Here is a 23,111-nt window from a genome sequence, read left to right as displayed (position 1 = left end):
TATCGATTAGCGCCGCTATAAGAAAAGATATTAGACCACATGTACAAATTAAAATACTTTGGAAAAATGGATCTACAACTAGTGTGCAGGCACTTGTAGATACAGGGGCGGAGGCCACCCTTATCTATGGAAATCCAACTAAGTTTCAGGGCACATCAATTCTGATAACCTGATTGGGAGGAAAAGAAATCCAGGCAGTCACCACTAATCTCTCTATCCAAATTGGGCAGCTGCCCCGGCACACGTATCCAGTCATGATTGTGCCAATACCAAAATATATAATTGGGACTGATAGTCTAAAAGGATTGACATTAGATTTGGCTGATGGACGATACCAATTTGCTGTCAGAGCTTTTGTCTTTTCATATTAATGCTGTAATTGTGGGATGTTTACACCACGAAGTAGAAATTCCACCTGCCACGCGAGTGGTCAATCAAAGACAATATTGCATCCCTGGAGGACAGCAAGAAATATCTGAGACCACAGAAGATTATTTGGCTGTTAAAGTCCTTCGCAGAGTAACTACAGCCTGGAATAATCCTATCTGGCCTGTTAAAAAAAGTGATGGGACATGGACAATGACTGTAGATTACAGAGAGCTAAACAAGGTGACTCTGGCTATTCAAGCTGCTGTCCCTGATTTAATTACTCTTATATAAAAAGTGCAATGTTATCCAGGCACTTGGTATGCAGTTATAGACTTGGCTAATGCCTTCTTCACCATACCTATACCTAAAAGTGTCCCAAAACAATTTGCTTTCACTTGGCTGGGACAACCATATACCTTTACTAGACTTCCTCAGGGATATGTGCACAGTCCCACCATCTGTCATCGACAGGTTGCTGAAACCTTGGCAAAGTTACCTGCTCTTGATAATGTCCAAATAGTGCATTATATAGATAATATTATGATCAAAAAAAAAAAAAAAAGTACAGCACAGTTAAAAAAAGTAATAGCCACACTTGAGGAGGATGAAAAAAAACTAATCCAGCTAAAATTCAGGGCCCAAGTTTAAATTTTTGAAAACTATAAAATGATAAAAAAAAAAAATTTTACCCAAAGCTGAACAAAAAATATTGGATTTTGCAGCACTTCGTAACAAAAAGGAAGCACAGAAATGTATTGGATTATTTGGATTTTGGAGGGCACATATTCCACATTTACGTCGGCTCCTTGCACCTTTATACAAAGTCACCAGAAAAAAATATAAATTTAAATGGGAAATGAAACCAAAAAAAGCTTTTGAAACAGCCTAACATGCTATTCAGACTGCTTTAGATCTATGGCCAATTAAACCGGGGCCCATTAAATTACAGGTAGATGTCATTGATCAATATGCCAGCTGGAGTTTATGGCAAAAACAAGGTGCCCGACGTTATCCTCTGGGATTTTGGAGTCACAAGCTTCCCTGTTCCAGTGAAAGATATAGTCCTTTTGAAAAACAGTTGTTGGCCTGCTATTGGGCTTTAATAGACTCAGAAAGCCTTACTCTGGGACATGAGGTAGTTATGCAACCCCAAATACCCATTATGCAATGGATTCATAACACGCCTGTTACTCATAAAATTGGACATGCACAAAAATTTAACATCATCAAATGAAAATGGTATATTCACAATCAGGCCAAACCTGGCCCCAAGGGGTTGTCTCTATTACATAAACAAATATCTCAATATAGCAGTGACCTGACTATGTCACCTAAGACTGATATAACAAAATCTCCTGTTAAATGGGGTGTCTCATATGATCAATTGACTAAAAAACAACAAAAACATACCTGGTTTACAGATGGTTCTGCCAAAATAATATCGGGCACATGGAAATGAAAAGCAGTTGCCTATAACCCATCCCCCCAGCAAACAATTATCACCACCGGAGATAATATGAATAGCCAATATGCTAAACTTTATGCGGTATATCAGGCACTTCAACAAAAACAGGGGCAACAATGTCATATATATACTGATTCATGGACAGTGACACAAGGTTTGGCAACATGGATGCCACAATAAAAAAACATAACTAAAAAATTAATGATAAAAATATGGAAAAAAAATTATAAAAAGACATGAGGTTATGGTGTCAAAACACAATTGTTACTGTATTTCATGTTGATGCTCACAGTTCTTTAATTTCTACAAAACAAAAGCATAACTCTCATGCTGATCAGCTGGTGCAGATTCGTACAACGCACAATCCAGGCTTAGCACGATAGGTCCACGAAAAGAGTGGACACTTGGGAAAACAAACTTCATACAGGTGGGCACAACAAAGGGAAATTCTTGTCACCTATGATGATATTGCCACTGCAGTACAACAATGTCAATTATGCCAAGAGTTAAACAAATGGGGAGTTCCACACCCCTACCAAGGTCATATCCAAAAGGGATTATTTCCCGCCCATAACCTGGCAAATAAATTTTATTAGACCCTTGCCAAATTCTTGTGGCTATACTTATGCCTGCACTGCTGTTGATACATATTCTGGTTATTTATTAGCTATGCCGGCTAAAGCAGCCACCCAACAGAGTGCCATAAAATTATTAGATACAATTAAGTTATATTATGAAACACCAAGGCAGATTCAGAGTGACAACGGTTCCCACTTTACAGGTAAGTTAATTCAAACTTATACAAAAAAAAATCATATAAAATGGATTTATCATATACCTTATTACCCCCAAGCTGCAGGCCTTATAAAACGAATAAATGGATTGCTTAAACAACAATTGAGGAAACTCGGTCATGGCTCATTAAAGGGGTGGCACAACCATCTAAGTACTGCTCTAAATGTGTTAAATAACAGGCCACTAGGCCCTAATGAGACTCCTCTGTCAAGGTTGTTACCAACAAAGATTACAGAAGTGGCAGCTGCCACCCATGAGCTTATGACCTTAACCTATTGGCCATTGACTCAGTCTGCTAAACCACCTTTTCATGCCACAGCTGAAGTGGCTGGATTGGATTTATCCACTGTTCATTCTATTCAGTTGCCCCCTAAGAAGCAGTCTATAGTCCCTACTGGGATAGGGGTACAATTTCCCAAAAACACTTTTGGTTTGTTAAAAGGATGCTCTGGACTAACAGCAAAAAATATTAATGTATAGGAGGAGTTGTTAATCCAGATTACCCAAAAAAAAAAAAAATTTTTATATTATGTAATGGTAGTGACACAATATTAACTATAGAGTCTGGGAAACGAGTGGGACAATTATTGGTACTTCCCCTCCTGACTCCAAGTGTGTCACAAGGACAACTTCCAACTAAATTAACTAAAAAAAAAAAAAAAAAGCAAGGATTTGGGTCTACAGATGGATAAAAACCTAAAACAAAGGTGTGAGTGACACACCCACCCAATGCGGCTCCCCGTGCCACAAAAGTAGTGGCCCAAGGGCCCACTACAACACTAATAGTTATGTATCCAGAAAGTAAACAATTATATCATGTTCCTAAAAATTCTGTTTCTTTGCGTAAATAGATATTCCTGCTGTGTTCGCTATGCTACGCTGCAACTCCATGTCTGCTGCAGACCTCCACACCAACTAATGTCTCCGTAGGACAACCTTTGACCCTGCACTGCTGGACCAACTGCTCTACACCAGTGGGACCTGTAACCTGGACTATAAATGGCCGAAAAATTTGTTCTCAAAAACATCAAGCAACTTCTCGGTATGAGCCTATATCTGATCAGTCACACAAAACTAATTATAATTTCTCTATTGCCCTGCCTTCTGCTACACTCCGTGATGGGGGCTGATATTCTTGTATTAAATAAAAAAAGAAAAATCCAGATTCCCTGTTTCTTAAAGAAACCGGATTTGTTAGTATCCTTCCTCATGCCACTACTCCTCTTAAAAACACTCATCTATGGCTACATTTAGCTCATACAGTTCTTAATAAAACTGCTTTTTGTCTTAGCAACAGTAATAACCCTTCTGGACTTCTGCAAGCTAATTTGTTAGGCCTAGGTATTACCTTATTTAATGTGTCACATGTTAAAGTCACTGTTCCTCCTTCTTTAATATCTATGCCTATATCAGGAGTAACTTCTACCACGTGTTATTGTATTAATTGAACATATATCCCATTATATTACAATAAGACTATCCATATTAGTATTCCTACTCCCTCACGACTACCTACTAGATATTTCTGGTTATGTGATAATACTGCATACTCACACATTCCAACTGACACATCTGTTACATGTGGTATTGGCCCAATAGCCCCCCGTATAGCTGCCTTCCCTACCAAGAATTCCCGAGTAAGACACTCACTACAGATTGTGACCCTCATATTGACCTTCTTCCCATCTCTACTGTGGCAACGCGTGCCGCCCTCCTACTACCTGATCCTGACTTGATTGTAGACAACCGTCGTCAAATTAAACACCTTTCCTACTTGTTGACACATATAATAAATAATACTGTTAAAGCTTTCCTAGCTATATCTCAAAAATTGCAAACTGTGGAGAAAGACTCTTAACAACGAGCTCCTTTAGACTATTTATTTCTTCTTCACCAAACACCTTCTACGAAAATACCGGGTATATGCTGTTTCAATGTATCAAATCAAACTAATGTTATCTTTAATACTGTACATAATTTACAAAATCAAGTTAATAACATTACATATTCTAAGGGGTTATTTGATTGGTTACCTTGGGGTTTGGGTCCTTTATTGCAAGATAATTTTGTAATTACTGCAGTCATTGGATTTGGGGTTCTTGGATATGCCTTATGTACTTGTGTACGGAGTTCATTGTCTATGCATATGGTGTCTTATGGTTAATGGAAACGGCCATGGCCAAAAATATCTTGACATGAGTACAGCCATGTTTGGCTGCTCCATTGACGTACAGCCACCAGCACACACACACAAAAATATAAAAGCTGGTTTCTGCCTGGTGGAAACTGGCCCTTCTCCCACGGAGATAGTTGCAATGTGTAAAACTTTCAAGGCCCTTTGGGCGCTGCAGCCTGGGACAGAATGGCCATCTGTGCCGGGCTGGGACGATAACTAGGGTAAACAATGCACTTACACAACTGCCAGGCTGGGATGATAGCCAGGAGGCTCAGTGCACGTATGCCACTGATAACCATTGGTACATGGAAACACTGAATGCTTGCTCTGTAAAAGCTCTGTAACTGCTTACTCTGGGAATTATTGATGCTATAAAAAACTGCTAGAGACTGAGGCCCGGTGAGGGTTCCACCTGTAGAAGGGACGCCTTGCCCAGGACGTGTGATTCCCGTTCAGCCGTGTTGATTAAAAGGACTCTCCCGGCGGTGGGGCGTGGATGTTGTAATTAATTTGTTGTAATTAATTTGATATGTTCTCTTTTCGATCAACCTGTTTCTCTTTCCGGTAGATTTGTGGCATTTCCCTTCAGTCGATGTGGATGTTTTTCCCTCTCATTATATAATCTATTCAAATCTGCTGCTATCTCAGTCGATATAGATGTTTTCCCTTTCCAGTCGAGCTGATGTTTTTCCCTCTTAATATTTGACCTATTTGGATCTGTTTGCGGACTATCGCCTTTACTATTCTCTATATAATAAAATATACCTTCAGTCCATTTGTTTGGAGTAAAAAGTTTCTTTTACGTCTCTGATCAAATCCCCAAACCTCTCATAACAGATGCCCACTGGTTTTTTTGCAATAGCCACTCTTGTGAAATCCTTCTGAAGTTCATTTTCTTCATCTCTTTGAACCTTGCCTTCTCTTCAGTGAAAAGGGTTGGACCGTGATAGTGATTGGACCCTATCCTCTGGTCCCAAGGAACTGCCTTTAATCATTTACTTTATGCTACCCAAGCTGATCAAACAACTCTTGCACATTCCTGTTTTCTCAGCCCTGAGAATGTACTTATGTGGAACCCAGCCACCTACATTTCACTCTTTTCCTCCTTTAAAACAAAATAATGTATCAACCCCAGTCTGTCTACCCACATTGTCCTTTTGTGGGTTAGTGTACTAGAGATCAGTTTCTCATTAAGATGTTTTCATTTAGGGTAGAAGGCTTGGTCTTATCCTTACCTCCCTGGTCTGGACAATTTAAAGCATTCCCTACCTACATCTACCCCACATTCTAGAATATTCTCAACCACAAGGGCATGAGATTAGCCATGACTGTGGACAACCCATTGGGAGGTTGTGGCAAGTGCCTGTACCCAACAATTAAGTGTCAACATTTGCGAATGGATCCAAGGATAGCCCTATAATAACACCTCACTCCTCCTCACTCCTAAGGCACTCCTGTATGATTTTTCTGAGGGAAAGGGGTGGAATCACAGGAGTCTATAAAGCACCTCCATGACCTCCAGCCCAGGTCAGGCCATAGCCCTAGGCAAACCACAGCTATTGACACTCTTAGTGGTTATGGTGATTACACATTATTGCAGTTATTTAATCGGGGTATATCCATGGGACTGTGACTAAAAAGGGTTCACAGCCACCAGACCATCATTAAAGTGCCAATCACACATTTCTTTGGGTGGTAACACCTGTGTGATCTTCGAAAAACTAAGAAGGCTAAGACAATATATAATACCAAGTACAGTGGAAAACTATTATCTAATATACTGGACATTTTAGACTGGAAATTTATTCAGGCCAGGGCATGCTATATTGTCTGGGCACTATATACATGCCTCATTTTCATTTATTAAATTGTGATCATCCAGATAGAGAAGTTTCATAAAATTGCTTAAATCTAAATGAAATCCTTTGGTGAAGGAAATATTTTCTGACGAGTTTTGCCAAATCAGTCCTTGGTGATCAATATAACGACACATGTCACGGCTGGATTGCTCTCACAACCAAAATGTGTTCGAAGAGGAAAGCAACTTAGCCATAAGAATTTTTATTCCTCAGGCCGTGGTATCATTGCTAAATAATACCCTACCCTTGATAAGCATAATCCCTTGAAGCAGATGAATCAATGCAAATAGATATCTCCCAAATTGTAGGTATCTTGAATAAACCATCTTTAAGATAATTTTCTTTGAGCATCAACTGAACAGTAGAGCCAAAAGGAAAAAGAAACACCCTCAATCACATTTACATTGAAGTTTTTGGGTGCTAATATCTTTGGCTGATCTGAGATTATATGGGACACTAAGAATAAATAAAAACATCCAAAACTTTAGTTTGGCTTGATGAAATAAAAAGAAAGGCAATTCAGGTTCTCATTTATAATTTTAGAGTTTGCTTCACATATACAATGCTGTGTTACTAAGCAATGAACACTTTCATAAAAAATTTTATTTCACACTTTCATACAAATATCCACAGGTATTTTCTAATCATGAAATAATTTTACAATGCTAGTTAGTATCAAAATGTATCAAATGCAAACAGACCAGTGACTTGACTTGAGATGACGTTTTTAACAACTATAAATTTAAACACCACTACATTCTTATTTCTTTGTTGTTGAACTACCCTTCCCTCCCACCCCACCTTCGGGACATTCGTTTTTATAACAAAGGTCTATAGCACTTTCAAAATATCAGCTTCTTAGCAACCTATAAAGCCAGTGCATTAGGTTCCAAGTTACCTAAGCAAGAAACTGAGATTTTAAACACCGTTATGACCTGTTTTAGACAAATTTTTGTAAACAAAATATCATTTGTAAAACTACTTTTGTGAATGAAAATTCCAAAGTACAACAAGAATAATGTCCTTAGTATCTTAAGGGCATAAGATTTCTGAAAAGAAAAAAAAACTAAAAGCAACAATGGCACATGTAGTTGTATTTTGTTCTTCTAAAAGACTGAGATACTGCTTATGCTATATTCAAACAAATTAGCACCTGTTGGTTGTTGCTCCCCATATAACTTAACATTTTGAAATACAGTAATTAAAAAAAAATTCAGCTTTTGTAGCTATTCAATCTCTATTGAAAGTATAGAATAATGTCTTCCTCCCCCACCTCCATTTTTAAAATTAAAAAACAATTTAAGGCTTGTTAGAGCATTCCCAAAGTAATTTTGGGAATATAGATAGGGGAGTAAACAAAGCAAAAACAGAACATTGACTCACTGATTAAATGATTCCAATAACATTTAAAGACCTAAAGGCCATGATGTTCTCCCTGACTCCTGGTGTCAGATATTCAGTAGTCTTACACTGGATCAGTCTGGATCCACCATAGGCACTCACCATGTCTTTCAAGTCCTAAATATACAGTATTTGCAGAAACTGCACTAAAATTCAACAAACCAACCAACCCATAATTTCCAAGAATTCTTGAAAGTTATAGCATGAAATTCAGAAATATCACACAGGGCTCTAAACTCAAAAATATCCAATGTCTGATATGAATTAAACATCTTATGGTTAAATCCTATTTCTTAAAGCAACCTTTTGGGTTTGGAGGAAGGGGGTGAGGGCTGTCATGAAGGGAGATGTTTTAATAACTTAAACTTATCTGTAAACTATAACAACTTTCTGGCACATTTATAAAGAATTATTATTTTCTTTTTGCAGTAAATAATTTAGGTCACACCAATGACCTCCCATGTTCTGATTGTTTAATTCAACCTGAAGGGTAAACTGGAGAATCTTTGGCCTGTTAGTCAATAACAAAATGGTTTGTAAAAAAAAAAATAAATACCATATACAAATAAGTATAACTAGCATTCAAGTCTGTTGCGCCTGTGTGTTTTAGTGAAAAGGGAGAATGAAACCTGTATATATTTGGTGTGAGCAAGTGTTCACACATCTAGGAAATGGAAAAAGAGGGCAGGATGGCAACATCACCTTCTATTGCACATTTAATTTAGGATAGCACTTGAAATTGAAACAGAACTACCCCGACTGCAGAGTCTTGTGACGCGGGACAGTTGATTTGCGGTTCTCCAGTCCTTTGGGAAGAATGTTTGCAGAGGCAGTGCTGAGGTTAGGACGGTCACTCAGTTAGTGCGGTGATTGTGGGTGCCTTCTTCCAGCTATACTATCAGGAGGATGTTGCAATAAGCACAACTGGCAGGCCCTTCCCCAGCATATGTTTAAGTCAGCTACACCAAAAACAAAGGCAACCCGGAAAGTTAAATTAAGGCAGTTAAAGAAAAATCCGTTCCAACCGTCTTAAATTTGGCTGTGCAAAACAGAGGCCTCAGGCTACGTAACTATGTCCACAGGTAAAACTGTAGGTTCGTACTGTGTGTAGTCTGAGATCAATATCCAGGTATTGAACGGGCTTTTAAATCCATTTGAATTTCTGAGTTGGGCAAAAAAAAAAAAAAGCAGTTTGGGTACAGTGAAGCTTTTTTGGCCCCCCTAGGAGTAGCTTTCATTTTCATTCCATCTTGTGATCCACTGTTTTTTTTCAAAGTTATCATTATATTTTTCATCTTTGATCTCTCGCTCTTCTTTCCGGATCCTTACAGCATGGTATCGGGGAACGCTATCATCGTACCTAGAGCGTTTAAAGAATCCACACTGGAGAAGGGGGAAGAGAAACAAATTAAATCATCTCAAGAAAAGCAAGTGCACTAAACGGGAATGTCTAAGCTTTCTGTTCAGCTATGCCTACCTTCGGTCAAAGAAAAAGAGGCCTGGTTTTCTTTTAAGAAGGAACTAATAGATCAGAAAGAAATGTAACAGCCAGTGGGGATAAATGGAAGAGAAGAACAGCTGTAAAACTGGAAGAAAAGTCCATTTTTCCATCTTGTCTTTACATTTTATAACAATGTAAGCTACCTCAACTAACAATTTAAGAATTTATGAAACAGTGCTTCCATTTTTTATAATCACAATACTATATGTAGAAGATTAATTTTCAGATTATTAGAACATCATTTTAATTTAAGGAACAACTTTTTTCAAAGGCCATAAATCAAAGATTATTTCATGCCCCTCTCCCACTAACAAAATGGAAATCGGGTCACAAATATTTCACAAATTACTATCTGAATATTCCAGTGTTCAAATGGGTCAATTTAAGAATCTTCTCTCCTCTGAGGCTCCAGTATACATCTCTCATTAGCTAGAAGGTAATTTACACTACCTGGATTTGCTGTTGTGCTTCCAAATTAAGCTGTTTCATTAATAAATCATGTAGTAACTGTGTCCTACAATAAAATCAATCATGTACCTCAAAGAACTTGAGGAAAGCATCACTAGATTGAATTTCAGAGCACCCCCTAATTTCTCTCTTTTTTCTGCAGAAGGGAAGACAACATTTACATAATTAAACTATTAGTGAACATATATTTTATTCATTTAAAAAAATATTCAATCTGATCCAAAGTAGATTTTATAGAGAACATATCTGGAAATTTTTAAATCAGACTGAATTTAAATGAATAAAATATATAAGTTTTGTAAAAAAGATGTGTCTTCAATTTATAAATGCAGATAGGAGGAGGATGAGGAAGATACTTAGAATGGTCGATTAATGTGTTTACTATGTGACATCAACAAGAACAGAACATTTAAGTTGGATGATGTTATGCTCTAAAAATGTCATGGGGCAAAATAAAATTATGTGCATGGTTATCACTAAATCAATAAGAAAAACAGACCAAGAAGTTTTGTTCTAGGGCCATTTCTATATGGACTCCTTTATCATTCTGTGCAAAAAAGCCAATACCTATCTATTACAAAATGTGGCTCTTGCCCCATTTAAACAAAGAAGGAAATCAAGGGTGATGTGTAAAACTGAAATGGAAATGTTGGGATTCACCATGACTGTGCCATGGAAAGGGATTATAGGATTAATTCTATCCCCTCATGCCCACAGAAATGGAAAAAGGAATCACCGCCAATTCCTGTTTCCATGGATTTACAAATAAGAGAAGCAAAACATGAACTTAAAATCAACGGAGACTCAAGTGTGAATGAAATCTCTAAAACATGAAACAAGGTCAAACTCCATTACAACATATTAAACTAAAAACCATCCAGAGCATTTTTATACATTTTTATATCAAAGGTCACTTTGGTAAAGGACCATCTTCTGAAATTGGCCATAATGTCCATCACACCAATAATCATAGTTTGTTGTAATGGTCTTTGAACTATAGTAGATATGCAGGAAAAGGAAGCTGCATGCTTAGCTAGCATAAAACAATTTCTGAGCAACAATAAAAGCATTCCAAGCCTTGCCCCATCACTTTATAGCAAGGAGATCAAAAAGATGACAGTGAGAAAGCCTCTCATCGAGAGAAACACAATGTTTCCAACATGCAACAGGTTAATTAGGCAATCAACACAAGCTTCTATCTGTGGGAAATTCCAAAATGGACAAGAAATCTGGAATGATTTCTCATGCATCTTTGAAATTCCGAGTGGGATGCTACATACTGGATTAACAACACGTGGGAGACTGGGCTACTATGGAGGTTTAAGCCTCCTTTTGTGTGTACATAGATTTCAGTTTTCTTCATTGCTCTGGGTGATGTTGAACAACAACAAAAACTCAAAATAACTCACCTGCAACAAAAGATTCTTTGTGCATTTTTTAAAAAACTGTAAGCTTTCAAGTGAAATAAATAAAATAAAATAAAATAAATCCAAGCAAGGCAAGCCAGTGTGGACATTTGGAAACATCTGTTAATGGGACACACACAGCAAGCTGTTGCTCTTAAAGTTAGCCACCACAACCATAGCAGGTCCCACAGCTAGCAATTAAAAAACATTGATCAATTACCAATTACAGAAGTAGATCAATACTATGCATCAGAAGTAAGCCTCTCTTTATCAGACGGCTGAGCATGGATCTCAGCCTTGTGATATGTGGCATCATAATGATCTTTCTTATTTCTCTTGAAGAAACCACACTACAAGGAAGCAACGTATTTAGTCAGTTTTACAGTTTTGTGTACAAGAGCTAAACAAAAGAAAATCCCAGATTTTAACCTGTTTTCTATTTATAGCTTGTTTACAAAGAGACCACTATGGATCAACCAGAAGTGAATAGCCACTGCACTATGTTACATTGTGATAGTCATCAACCCAACTCTATTACCATGGGTTTCTGGTCAAGTATTTCTATGGATGACATTAATCTGCTAATTGATTTTTCTATTTGTAACAGAAATCTTGAGGAAAAAATCATCCTAAAAGGGTAAATATTTACACATCTGATTATAGCTTTGGGTGGTTTCTTCTTACAGGAGAATATGGACTCTAAAACAGGCAAAAGATTGACCTCTACAGTTTATTGAGACAAAGATTAAAGAATAAATTCTCTAAGATTTAGCACAAATCCAAATAAAATAGATACTGTGAGTATTTTCCTTCCTTTCACAGAAAATTTTATGGAACAAATGCCATCTACGTGAGGCCTTTCGATTTGTGGGGTAAATCACGATATAAATTCCAATACACCATCATGAAAGAATGATTGCCATCATTTTCTCAAATTCTGAACCACCATGTACCCCTTAAGTGGTAGAAACCTATGCTCCTCAGGTTAGGTCACTCTAAATGAGTATAAAAGTATAATTCCATTTTCTACTGTAATTTCCTTCATTCAACAATGGAGAACTTTTTCAATTTACTTGTATCTAGTTCATAAGGCCAGGGAACTGCCCTTTGAAATATAACTTGGTTGAATAAATCTCTGCCCTCTCAGAAAATTCTCCTTCCTAGTCTGGCAACTCATGAAAGTAAAAATCTAGATCTGTTTTGTATAATATGGTAGCTACTCACTACATGTGCCTATTCAAATTTAAGTTAAATTTAAAAGTCAATACCTCAGTTGCACTAGCCATATTCCAAGTGCTCAATAGCCACATGTGACTAGTGACTGCCATATTGGATGGTGCAGCTTCAGAACATTTCCATTATTACAAAAAGTTTTGTTGGGCAGCGTTGATCTAGACTATCTTGATATTTATCTGTGACTCTCAATTTAATACACAGTGAAACATACCCAGCCAACTTTCAATAACACATGCAGGTAAATGGGATGGGAAAAGGAATGAACCAAGAGTCCTGGTCCTGCCTTCAGCTTGGCAACATTCTTAAAATCCATGGGCATGAGCATCTTTGTTTGCAAAATGACTGGACCAGCCTAGAGGACTTTCCTCTTTTACTTCCAAACAAAATCTTACGTAGAATCCCGATATCTAAAGCAGATAAAATCAGAACTGTTCTGGTTGAAGTGGGGATGTTGGCCCTACCTCCACTTGCCTAGCTTAGTCTCAGCACCTACATGGATGTACAAAAGCCAATTAAAGGTCACTGAACTAGAGTCCTTTCTGGACCTCAAATTCTACAATTTTTTAACACATAAAAACAAATAGTTTAGTTTCAGAAAGAAGAGTATCTATAAAGTAATAAAAATGATTTTCATGTGGGGTTGTAGAAGTTGTCTGATTACTTTAGAGTTTACTTGCGAGTCTGGATACTTTAGAACTTCAAAAACAAAAACAAACAAACAAAAATATCAATGAGATCATCTAGTCCAACTCACTTATTAAACAGCTAAGGCAAACCAGTGCCCCACAGAGGTGAAATGATTTGCCCAAGATTATAGAGTTTGGGTTTCTTAACTCTCAACCCACTGCCATGTCTCACCCTCATTAAAGTTTGCCAATAAGACTTGCTCTGAAAAAGATTGAACTTGTGACCTCTTCCAGAGAGCACAAAAAGGCTATCCTCAAATATCAAACCTCAAATTCAGTTTCTGATGTCAAAATAATTCTCAGAGCATCTCTGATATTGGCTGGCTGTGCTTACCAGAGAAACCTCCTGCCTGAAGTTAATATCAGAGGTAGGACTGGCTAACATCTCATGCAAGGAGTCATACTGGCATGAGCAGATACCAACCTTCAATCACACATTTGGAGGACATCGGAAAATTATCTCAGATTGGCAAAAGGAAGTTACTTGGAAAAATAAAGCAAAAAAGAGATGCCCAATATTTTAAAGTGAAAATATTCTGAACCCTTGTCCATTATACTCTTGGATCTAAGGAAAGGATAAGGATGGTTTGATCCTAGAGATTGGTGTTTGAGTTTCATAATCCTTCATCCAAAATCCTCTGTATCAGACATGTTTGGAAATCCAGAATTTTTGGTATTTTAGAAAAGTAATACAGGGGCCGGCCCCGTGGGTTGGTGGTTAAGTACGCACGCTCTGCTGCTGGCAGCCCAGGCTTGGATCTCGGGCGCGACACCACTTGTCAGGCCATGCTGAGGCGGTGTCCCACATACAGCAACTAGAAGGATGTGCAACTATGCCATACAACTATCTACTGGGGCTTTGGGGAGAAAAAGGGAAAAAAAAAAAAAGGAGGAGGATTGGCAATAGATGCTAGCTCAGGGCCGATCTTCCTCAGCAAAAAGAGGAGGATTGGCATGGATGCTAGCTCAGGGCTGATCTTCCTCACACACAAAAAAAAGTAATACACTACATATATAATAAAACTGTAATCAAAACATTGATATTTCTGTAGTGAAACTAATGAATAAAAGATAAAGACTATAAATAGCCTCTCTTTACATCATGTCAAATTTTGCTGCCAAATAAATCATTACAAACTTTCAGTTTTCAGAGTTTTTTGCAATTTGCAATTGCTGATAAGGGGCTGTGTACTTCCATTACTCATTGAGAATAATCTAAAATCTATAGGTCATAATCTTTGGCAACAAAAGTATGCATCCATCTCATATACACTTTTTGTAATGTAGACTATTTACTGGTAGGAAGCAGGAGGAAGATACCATATTTTATTTGCAGGACCAAATTCTAATGAAGAACATCATATCAAACCCAAATCTTCCTCATGTTTTATATAGGCTATGAAGACCCTTTGAGATGCAGTTATTCGTTAATTTTATGCTTTTCTGTTCCTACTCTAGCTGCAACTGTAACAAGCCCCAATGGTTGCCATGAACATTTCTTTATGGACATTGAAATTAACAGGGTTACAGATTCAGATTAATGTGACAGCCAACAATTTGGCTTAGATTCAGAATTTGATCCTAGATGAAAAAAACACTAAACTTAGTACAACTTTAAAAATTATTATTTGCCAAACATGCTAAATTACATGTGAAAAACACCAAAATGTACACATTTAAGAAACTTATAATGTACAAATAATATACCTTTAAACACAAACTATGAGGTAGATATACAGGTATTCATTGTAAAATTCTCAAATTTGCTGTATGTTAGGAAAATTTCATAATGAAATGTTAGGAAAAAGGAAGCAATAAAAAAAAAACATACATACTATCAGTGTTAATTCACCTTTTTAAAAACATGAAATAAAGTTTATATCATGAAACTCAAATGCCAGATATAACTTACCTTCCATAGTATATACACTAATAGAGCAAGCATCAAAATCCCAGCAAGAATAGCCACTAGGATGATCCACCAAGCTACTCCTGAATAGTGAGCTACAGTCTTTGAAGGAAACACAGTGACACGAACCTATGGGGCATAAAAAGCAACATCATCATAAACTGGGGTGAGTTTATAGTTTTAATTTTGCTTCCGGACACATTTTGGACAATGTAGACTACGGACAGATGAGATGCCTTTTTGATGCGAGATCCTTTCCTTTAATAATGAAATACTGCTTTGAGAAGCGTTTCCAGGAGCTCTTTTCCCAGAACCTGGACAATGCTGGATTGTGTTCTGACAAAGTGGTTATTTCCTTGCTAACTCATCTTTTTAAAATTTTTGTAATCAACAAAAGTAGAGACTACTGTATAAGGAACCATCATTTATTCATCACCAAGTTTCAACAATTACCAATACACAGCCAATCTTGTTTCATCTGTATAATCTGGTATCTTTTTGAGAAAGATCACCCTCTCTTTTAATTAGCTTTCAGCAATGGAAATAAAAGGGCTAGTTTATGCATAATTAGCCTACGTTCCTCACTCAGATTTTAAAGATGTTGTGAAACATAAACATAGGAATGAAGCTGTATTACTGATACCATTTTAACTTTTCCTTAGATATCAAACTAAGGACCCTCATAAACAATAAAATTTCCTGAAATGGCTTGGCACCATCTTCTACAACAATGTGTGTGGACAAACTAGACCCTGGATTCAGTCAGGGGCAGCTTAGAGCTTTAAGCAGCAGCTGATGACAAGCTTAAGCTCTAAACATTTGACAGTTGGCAAATACCAATTAAATAGAAATAGTGTTTATTCAGAAATCCAAAAAGTTGCTTAGGGCAATTCGCAACAACTTCGTTATGTGGGTTTAGAATTCAGTGGATTTTTGCGATGCCAGGAGATTATTTTTCAAAGCACGTAAAAGACCCGGTGATTGCTATGAATACGATCTTGTAAACTACACAGATCAGAGATCTACCAGTTTGAAGATTCTGATGTTTCTGAATCAAGTGAAGGGTGAACAAAACTCGGAGGGAGGATTCAACTTCCTAGAAGTGTTTTTAGTCAAGTATTCCATATTAGCATTGAACTCGGGATGCTACCTAAAAATGCTTCTGTGTCTACACTGTGCTTCAACACTTCTAGACTGTACTTCTGTTTTTTTCTTCAATCTCTTCATTAAAGCACTTCACTTTCTACTTATACTAGAAAACAGCTTCTCAACCTCATTTGACATAGAATATACTTAAAAGCAAGAGAATTTCTTTTCTTTAAACAGTTAATAGAATTCACATTTAGAGTTCTCAGCCTACTATACTGACCACAACAGGCAGGCATAAACACTCTACTCAGCTACTATGTTTCCTGTAATGCTCTCAAGTTAGGTTTCCCCAAGCTCCCAGCCCCCCCGGGGGGGGGGGGCGGTAAACCTGCCTGGTTTAGCCCTTCCCCCAACAGGTGTCCCAGCTTTAAGCTATAACAACTTTTTCTTTAGATTAATGGCTCTAGGGGTATCCATGAAGTAGGGAAGAAAGAATGGTCAGAGACCAGTGAAGAAATAATATAGTTGATGTGACTGGTAAATCTGACTCCTCAAAACAAAACAAAAAGATTATTTCAATAGCCTATGCTCTAGCTCACACAACTTTGCTTTCCCAGTATCTAGCAGAGAGAAGGCACAACAGCGTGTCCTTGGGGACAAGGTGAAAACTTGGAAGGGCCATCCTCATTTTGAAGAATAAGTTCTGATACCTGGAAGTGGAGACTGGAGCATGGCAAGGGGCATCAGCCTTACTACAATCACACCATGTACCAGAGCCTTTTAAATGGCTGATAACAGGCAGGGGGTGGGGTAGGGGATAGAATCATTCCCATAAATGGCTGCAATCCAACAGCATAAGCGCTGAACAAGGTAATTTTTTATTTTGTGGGGGTGGAGAGGGTGTGGGTAGGAATCCAGCTGAGAGTTCTATGCCCCAGGTGGGTCTACCATTCAAACTAGATCTTGGAGCCTTTTAGGAATTGTAACACTTCTCACTGGGCATCAAAGACTGAAGACTGAAGCTACGGCTGGGCCACACATTTAAAGGGCACATGTGCTCTGCAAACGCAGTCTGTGTGCAAGGCCACAATGCCGTCCAGGAAGGTGAGAGAGGCCAGTCAGCAAGATTTTATTGTTTCCTTAAATTGTCAACTGAAGTTTGTTTTTTTTTGTATGACAGTCATCCTCCAGCTGGGATTGGGAATAAGGGGGGTGGCCTTAGAATGGAGTAAGGGGAGACCAAATGTGAGCTGCGATTCCCAGAACTCAGGGAAGCCTTGTCTCATCTCGTCACAGCAACTGTTACTGATGGACAATGACAGGTTAAGGTGAGTAGAAATTACTCCAACTCCAAAAATAATTTTTTTTTGGTTTCGTAAACTCTAGGCATTTCCATAGGGATGACCGTGCATGTGAACCTCAACTATCATGTGCCCATAAGGTGAAAAAGGGCTTAAGCTCTGCTGATGCATTGAATTCCATCACCAGTGAGCAGGGCTTAGACCACGTTAGCTTGCCCACTGCCAAAACTGTTTCCCTAAATCACTCTGTAATGTAATACTCTCTGCTCTTATTGAACATCAGTATAAAAAAATGACCCGAGGAAGGGATTTTCATATCTTTTACAAAACTCTCTATTAAAGATACCAGCCTCTTAGTGAGTGTTCCTTATATCAGAAATCCATCTTATAAAAGGATCCATATCTCAAGTTCTTCTCTGAATTTAGAGCCAAAAAAGAAAATCTCATTCCCCTGAAGAATGACGTGCCTACTTTTACCTATCATATTTTCTTTTATCTTTGGCAGCCAGGAAGCTTAAATACTCTCTTCTCATTCCCTTAGGAATGAAGTAGGGGAATGAAGAGTCAACAATACATCCCTTCCCCCCACTCCCCCTTCCTTTGCTTAATGCAACAATTGTTTCCCGGTTCACTGTCTCCTAGGACCATGACGTTCTTAACAGTTGACACTGTATCTTATTCAACTTTGCTTCACTAGCATTTGTGTAAGGAAGGCATGCAGTGTGTCCTTAATAAGTGCTTGTTAACTGGATGGATTTGATTTAACTGATGATAAAATCTAACCATCTTAACTAGTTCAATTAGGTGACCAGCTCTCTCTGACTTTGTTATAACAATGTCTTAAAAGTGTTTTATTGAGAAGTGAACACAAAACTCGATTTGAAATTGGTTGGGTTATAAGGAAAACACAAAGATTTTTTTTCTTTTCTTTTTTTAAAAAAACTAAGATTAGAGTAAAAGCAATGGGAAGAAGTTTTGATATTAAGACCAAAAGACAAGATAGAATTACTCAACCTCCTTTGCTTCTATCTCCAAAGAAAAATAATCTTCAGACTGGAAAGAACAGATGAACCAAGATAAAGATGAAACTGAAACCCATAGCAAGTGAGGGAATAAAAAAAGAAGGCATTTGACACTTGAATTAAGCTCAAATCTTTAGGTCCAGAAAAGCTGCACCTTAAAATACTAAAGAAATGTGTAGATATAGCTGAGCTATTGTATCTCAGAAATCACAGTTAATAGAAAAGGTATCTGAAGACTAGAGCTCAGGAAATGTCTCAGTTTTCAAAAGAAATAGGTTCTAGATATAAGACCAGTATCCATTCCCAAATCTACCAATTATTAAACAAAGTAGGATCACAGCAATGACTCCAATTCCCATCAGCAGGCATGGGGTTCTCTAAGCCCTAAGAACACGAAATGCCCAAGAGGACCTCATTTTCATTTGTGACCCAGCCACTAGATGGGATACCACGGCTCCCCGTTCCATCATCTTCCAGAAAACAAGAGCACTTGATGAGGAGTTGTGAGCCCGAGGTCTGATTTCACCTCCACATGCTGGTCCTGTGACTTTGACGGAGAGACAACTTTCCTTGGACTCAGTTTTCTCAGCTGAATTTGACACTTGGGGACTTAATGGGGAGCAAGTGTCACAGAATGAAAGAACAGGAGCCCTGAAAGATAGTTATAGGTTTCAATCCAGTACCCCAAATTATGTCCCCTCTTTGCGTCTGCTTCCTTTTTTTGTAAAATGGGGACAATGTATTCTTCTGAGGTTTAAATGATAGCACTTAGGTAAAGTGTCTAGTAAATTGTAGACATTTTATTAATGCTTTATTAATGTCAGTCCCTTCCCTCTAAAGTGTTCATTCTCTTTCCAGCTCTAAAAACTCAGTGATTCTAGGGATTGTTGATTTAAAGTTATAGAAAGCTATAGCAGCCGCCTTCAGCCAGAGGGGCAGAGAAAGGATTCTCAGGGAAGGTGTGGTTTAGTTGACAACCCCTGATAACGCCCCATTGATACGATGTAGGAAGGTGGGCTGGAGTAACATGCAAAGATCATATAAGGCTAGGGTGACCATACATCCTGGTGAGCCTGGGACAGTCTGGGCTTACGCCACTTGTCCAGCATCCTGCCTGGTTTAGTGTTTGCCCCAGACAAATGTATTCTGGTTTGGATGATAAACTATAACAGCTCAGGATCACTATTTTTCAGAAACCAGAGTGATCAAGGAGACTCACTGAATTTTCAGCTGGCTAAAGGACTGAAGCCAGAACATTTCCATAAGTAGATCAGTGAATCAACTTGAGAACAGTAATTCACAATCTTTCTTTCTCCAGTCTCTCTTGCAAAACATTCCTATCCGTGACATGCAGTCATTTTACCTCAAGAGCCTGATACAAACCCCTGTGGGTCCTAGACCCCTACAAGGAGGCCCTCACTAGTGGTACACCACAAGCTTCTGCTCCTAGTCCTGTTCCATATTTTTCTTAATTACCTAGATGAAGACATAGAAGGCATGCTTCTGAGTTTTGAAAAAGACAAACCTTGCTGGGATAGAAAGTGAAGAGACAGCAAAGAACCAAGACTCAAAATTACTTTGTGAACTGAAACAACGGACCAAAAACAAACCACACAAACTGTGAGGATACATTTAAAGGCATGCATTTAGATTTTAAAAAATCGCTCAAGGATGGGATATGAGAAATACAGCTTGACAACTAATTCTGATGAAAACACTTGGAAGTTTTAACAGAACACAAACACAAAAATAGCAGCTGCTAGAAATGCAAACACAACCTTCATCAAACGTTTGAAAACCAAATTTTAGGCTGGACTGACAGAAGAGTGGGGCTGAGATGCTGGGAGGTAATGGCCCCAGGGCAAACTGAACTAGGCAGACCACACACTGGCTCTCTGCCCAGCCCAGAGTCACACTGCAGCCTAGGAAGGAGAGCGGCCTGCAACAAGTTCAGCAGTGCCTGGCACGACAGATAACTAAAGAGCTGGATGCTTAGCTCTGAAGAGAACATGGAGGTGTGACAGTTTCCTTCAATCATTTCAAAGGCTGCTACATAGCCAAAAGATAAGACTTATTTTGTACTTGTTCCGAGGGGCATAACTAGGGGCTGACTCAACAGGATTCAATTCTGGATTCATATATGAAGAGATCTTTTCTAACTGCAGCTGGCCACACATGGCACCAGCTACCCCATAATGCGGCCAGGTTACCATCATTGGGGGTACTCCAACCACGGCTGCAGCATCAGGGACAGTCTAAGACACGGGGTTTCTAGAGTTGGGAGGTGCACCCATTCTTTCCCTGAGCCAATGGCCCTCAAATCTACCCTGTGCCCTGTAGAACTAGATGACCCTAGATTCACTTTTTTTCAATGATTCTATTAAAAATACAGCTTAGGGTGGCAGCACCTTAAGACATTATCTGATTTCTTCTTCATGGGGGTAAATTTGCTGTGGGGAAATGAGTGCCAAAGTAGCATGCCCTCAGGCCGTGGCCATGGGAAGGAGGAAACAGTGACTTGGTCTGGACTGAAGGAAGACTGGGGACCTCTCACCTGAGTGCCAGCGTTTGGCAGCTTGATATTCTCCGAGGCAGCAGTTACATCAATAGAAGCCCGCACGAGAATGTCCAAGTAGTTCATTTTGGAATATTCCTGTTTGGAGACAAAGTTAGCAAATGCATTAGGGAAGTGAGATATGTCCTAGGAGGTGGCACATGACTTCCAGGGGACAGCCTCACGGTGGGGCCACACCTCTAGAAACGTGCTATTCCATAACCTCGAGCGCAAAACAACGGACGCCTTGCTGTCCAGCCCATGCAGTGGGCACTTGATGTTCACACAGTTCACGTTCACGCTGCAGTTCTGGAGAGAAAGGAATAATAGTAGTTAAAATGCAGCAGTCCGGGGAGGACCTTCCTCTCGTTCTCTGTCCAATAGTCACATCTCTTGAAAAGTACTCACAAGAGTCTGGTATTTTCTTTCAGCAAATAAAGAAAATTTTCTGTTATCGTCTATCCGTTTTTCAGCAATTTCCCGTTTCTTTCTTGAGTTGTGAGATTCCTGAAAAGGATAATATCCAAAATAGTTCCACTTAATGTAATTTTTTGTCACCACTGTACAAATCTCTTGAGTACACCCTCCCAAATAATCCCAAATAATTGACAATTAATAGTCACTCTTCTCCTATCACCAAAGGCACAGAAATAATTTACGTGTAAAATCCGCAAGTGTTATTACCAACTTCATTTCACGTTTGTTAAGGTAATTTATTCCCACTCTGACCTTAAAACTCAGGGAGAGAAAAAGACTTTCACTGTTCTTCTGTCTCCCCACCAAACTGTGAGCATCCTGAGATCAGGGATCAAATCTCATTCCTATATCCCTAGCACCCAGCTCAGTAACTAACACACAGTGAAAAGTCAGCACATCTTGAATAAGTGACACTGAAAAATGGGGAAGGAAGCAAAAACAACAAGCATATGACTTATTCAGAGTAGAGTACTGAAAACTAAACCACGTAAGAAGTTTTAAAATTGCATTTTCCTTAAAATAAAGATTAGGAATAATGGATCATCTTGTTTTTCAAAGTTGATGAATAGAGAATCATTCTATAAGCCACCCAACTATGAACACTGATCATACCCAGTCACTTATAACTTAAAAGAAACAGACATGCAATAACAAAGCAAATCTTCTCATCAAACCGGAGCATAAATGATAAAGCAGTTACATAAGTGTAGAGTAGTATAGAGGGGTTAAGAGTGGAGGCTTTGGAAGCAAGCAGAGCTGGGCTTGAATGCAGAATCTGCCTCTTAGCTGCTAATGACTCTGAGAAAGTTAATCTCTCTGAATTTCAATTTCCTCATCTATGAAACGGTGAGGATAAGAAAAATACCTCATAGGACTATGAGAATGAAATGAGAAAACACAAACAAAATGCTTATTAGCACAATGCCTGAAACACAATATGTACTCAACAGATATTTACTATTTTAAAAAATAAGAATGAGGGGGCCGGCCCAGTGGCCTAGGCTTTAAGTTTGGTGTGCTTTGCTTTGGTGGCCAGGGTTTGGATCCCGGGCACAGACCTACCTACACCACTCATCAGTAGCCATGCTGTGGTGGCAACCCACACACAAAACAGAGGAAGATTGGTCACAGATCTTAGCTCAGGGTGAATCTTCCTCAAGGAAAAAAAAAAAGAGGAAGATTTGCGACAGATGTTAGGTCAGAGCAAATCTTCCTCGGCAAAAAAAAGAAAAAAAAAAAAGAAAAGCTTTCAAGGTCACTTGCTAAAGTTCCAATCTTTTGTAATGAGTTTGGTTCTACTAGGTGTTCACATTGTCTGGCCCACCCCCAGGAGCAGGTCCCAGTCCTCCTTATATGTCACACCGGGTCATAAAACTTCAGAAATGTCATTTGCTTCA

General features: G+C 38.6%; 1 protein-coding gene across 2 annotated transcripts in view; it reads right to left on the bottom strand.

The window, feature by feature from the left end:
• Window positions 1–7,247: 7,247 nt before the first annotated feature.
• The window catches only part of ITGA6 (integrin subunit alpha 6), a 78,313-nt gene continuing 62,449 nt past the window's right edge, over window positions 7,248–23,111 (bottom strand). The window contains exons 21-26 of one of the 2 annotated variants that reach the window (XM_014785846.2): window positions 21,646–21,744; window positions 21,436–21,546; window positions 21,238–21,336; window positions 15,275–15,400; window positions 11,661–11,790; window positions 9,233–9,448 (exon numbers count right to left, since the gene is read on the bottom strand). In XM_014785846.2, coding sequence (XP_014641332.1) covers window positions 11,683–11,790; window positions 15,275–15,400; window positions 21,238–21,336; window positions 21,436–21,546; window positions 21,646–21,744 — 543 coding nt within the window. In that variant the 3' untranslated portion in view covers window positions 9,233–9,448; window positions 11,661–11,682. Of the gene's footprint in view, window positions 9,449–11,660; window positions 11,791–15,274; window positions 15,401–21,237; window positions 21,337–21,435; window positions 21,547–21,645; window positions 21,745–23,111 lie in introns of both variants that reach the window. The other variant, XM_004428185.3, reaches the window with a different exon arrangement.

Source organism: Ceratotherium simum, chromosome 9, assembly GCF_057802395.1.
Source record: "Ceratotherium simum simum isolate JZ-2026a chromosome 9, ASM5780239v1, whole genome shotgun sequence".
In the NCBI taxonomy this organism is placed as follows: Eukaryota; Metazoa; Chordata; class Mammalia; order Perissodactyla; family Rhinocerotidae; genus Ceratotherium; species Ceratotherium simum.
This window is presented reverse-complemented; position numbering and strand designations above follow the sequence as displayed.